General features: G+C 44.3%; 1 protein-coding gene across 1 annotated transcript; it reads left to right on the forward strand.

The window, feature by feature from the left end:
- The first annotated feature begins 602 nt into the window (after nt 1–602).
- Nucleotides 603–2213, forward strand: LOC119726868. The gene has a single exon (XM_038198720.1). It carries the CDS (start codon nt 603–605, stop codon nt 2211–2213), a length of 1611 nt encoding a protein of 536 aa, XP_038054648.1.
- The last annotated feature ends 371 nt before the right edge of the window (nt 2214–2584 follow it).

Genomic DNA, 2584 nt, shown 5'->3' on the forward strand with positions numbered 1-2584 from the left:
TAAAACAAAATGTACAAAAAAAAAGAAAAAAAGAATCAGACCCATTTGACCAAACCACATAAGAACTAATGATTCATGATTTAAGATGCAGGTCACCTTGTTCTTCTAATTAACAGGTCCAAGAATATTAACAATACATGCTGAACTGAAGGACCAAGATGGCATCTAATGTTACAGCTCAATCAGTGCTGGAGAAGATTAATGTGGATCATCTGCAATGCTCCATCTGCACCAACCGTTTTAGGCAGCCCAAACTGCTGGACTGTTTGCATAGTTTTTGCCTGCAATGCCTCCAAGAGCTCAGTAAGAGCCAAGATCCTAGTGGTACAAAGCTGGCATGTCATCTGTGCAGACGTGAAACCATGTTGGAAGGGTCTGGGGTTGCTGATCTCCCTAATAACTTTGCATTCAGTGCCCTGGTGGAGGAAGTTACAATGCAGGAAAAGCTACTGGAAGGTCAAGGGTCAGAGATCAAATGTCAAAACTGTGATGAGGAGAATCAGGCTATTTCAAGATGCATGGACTGTGATCATTTCCTGTGTCAAGAATGTCAAAAGGCTCATGAACGTATGACTGTCATGAAATCTCATAAAATCTACACAATGGCTCAACTCCGATCAGGAGAGATTGTCTACAAGAGTAAACTAAGAGAAGAAGTTCCCAAATGCAGCAAGCATCCAGAGCAGAATCTCAATGTCTACTGCAACACCTGCGAGCAGTTGCTGTGTACATCATGCACTTTGTTAGAACATAGAAATCCAAAACACAGCCTCATTAGCTTACCTGAGGCTGCGGAAAAATGCAAAGATCAAGTTGCTAAGCTGGTGGCTGCAGTTGACAAGAAAATGTCAGCTGTGAGTTCTGCCATAAAAGATACAAATGAGTCCCACGAGACATTAGATGTCACATATGCAACCACCAGAGACAGAATCTCCAAAAAAGCTGCCAAGGAAGTTGCCCGTATCAAGCAGCAGGAGCAAGAACTTCTACAAGACTTGGAAAAAAACTACAACTTTCGAATTAAGACGTTTGAGAAAGCAGAGGTCAACAACAGCAAAATGGTGGCCCAGGCACAGCACACTCTGGGGGTGGTGAACCAACTCATGACTCAAGAAAGGTATTGCGACATTCTCAGTCTTCGTCAGAATGTTGTGGGTAATCTTCAAGATCTCATGAGAGAAAAGCTAGAGACAGTGTCTGACAAACTGGCCATGCTGGACTTTAATGAAGCCGAGGAATGTTTCCTTGGGTGTTTGGTGCTGGATAACAAGCCAGAAATGGTTGTTAGAATGAGTACAACAAAGAGGTGGAAACTGAGAATAGAAAAGCCAAGGTTTAATTCAGAGGAATTCTTCAATGGGGTATCTGGCGTTGCAGCTTTCTCAAACAATGAAATAGTTGTGGTAGACCAAAGGAGGGAAAAGTTGATTTCCTTCCCACTCGATGCCCCAAGCACAGAGCAGGACATCCCGTGTCTTGTTCGTCCATGGCGCGTTGCAGTAAACAAGGACAATCAGCTCATTGTCTTGGATCAAGGCAATGTCAAGGTCCTGGATCAGAAATATCAGCTGCTGTGTCAGTTCAAACCTGGTGGAGATGATTTAATTTTCCCAACTTGTCTTGCTGTCGATAACAACAATCTGATAGCAGTGGGTTTTCAGCGTGACAAAATAGCCCTGCACAATCCAGACGGATATATAATCAGAATACTGCCAGCACCAAAGATGGAGCGGTCTATAGCCATCAGCAATCAGCGTGTCATCTACACCAGTTCAGAGGGGCTGCAAGCAGTGGACTACAATGGCACCCGCATTCCAGCTATTGACGACACTGACATTGGCAACCCATCACAAGTGTGTTGCGACAGCGAAGGCGGAATCTTTGTGGCTGTCACCAAGGACCTACACTCAAGTCAGGTTCACTATTACAGTCCAAAAGGCAAGTACCAGGGATGTGTGATCAAGAAATGCCAAACTCCAGATGGGATGATACTCACAAAAGACAATGACCTCATCCTGTTTGGAGAGAAAGCTGTACAAATCTACTCCGGTGTCACCAAGACAAAACACATTACAACATTTTCAGGGGAGAATTCATCAAAACAATATGTTGTTTATTCAGTCCCTCCGTGTACATTTAGAAGCAACGACACTGATATCGCTGATGATGAGTGTGCAGATGATACAATGGGCGCATATTGGGCAGAGTTGTAATGACTCGAGTCAATGACTCGACTCGAGTCCGACTCGAGTCACATTTTTTGGCGACTCGACTCGACTCGAGTCCCGACGGGTAAATGACTCGACTCGACTCGAGTCACTGCGAGCAAATGACTCGACTCGACTCGAGTCCCTCATCAGAATGACTCGACTCGACTCGAGGAAGGCTAATAAGACTCGAGTCCCAAAATAAAAGCAAAACTTACTTGCGAAAAATATTTGCAATGACTTACGCTGCGCCGTTCGCGTTGCCAGTTTTTGTTCACGTCACGTTAATGTTCGCGAATAATGTACGTTTATATACAGCGGCAGTCTGTTTCCTTCCTCCATAATGAAACAACAAACATACACCGTGTTGCGGACTC

This window comes from Patiria miniata, unplaced genomic scaffold, assembly GCF_015706575.1.
Source record: "Patiria miniata isolate m_02_andy unplaced genomic scaffold, ASM1570657v1 HiC_scaffold_2, whole genome shotgun sequence".
NCBI lineage: Eukaryota > Metazoa > Echinodermata > Asteroidea > Valvatida > Asterinidae > Patiria > Patiria miniata.

What these genes read in the sequence shown, in the direction of transcription:
- LOC119726868 (XM_038198720.1), top strand. Translation starts at nt 603, where the DNA reads ATGGCTCAACTCCGATCAGGAGAGATTGTCTACAAGAGTAAACTAAGA.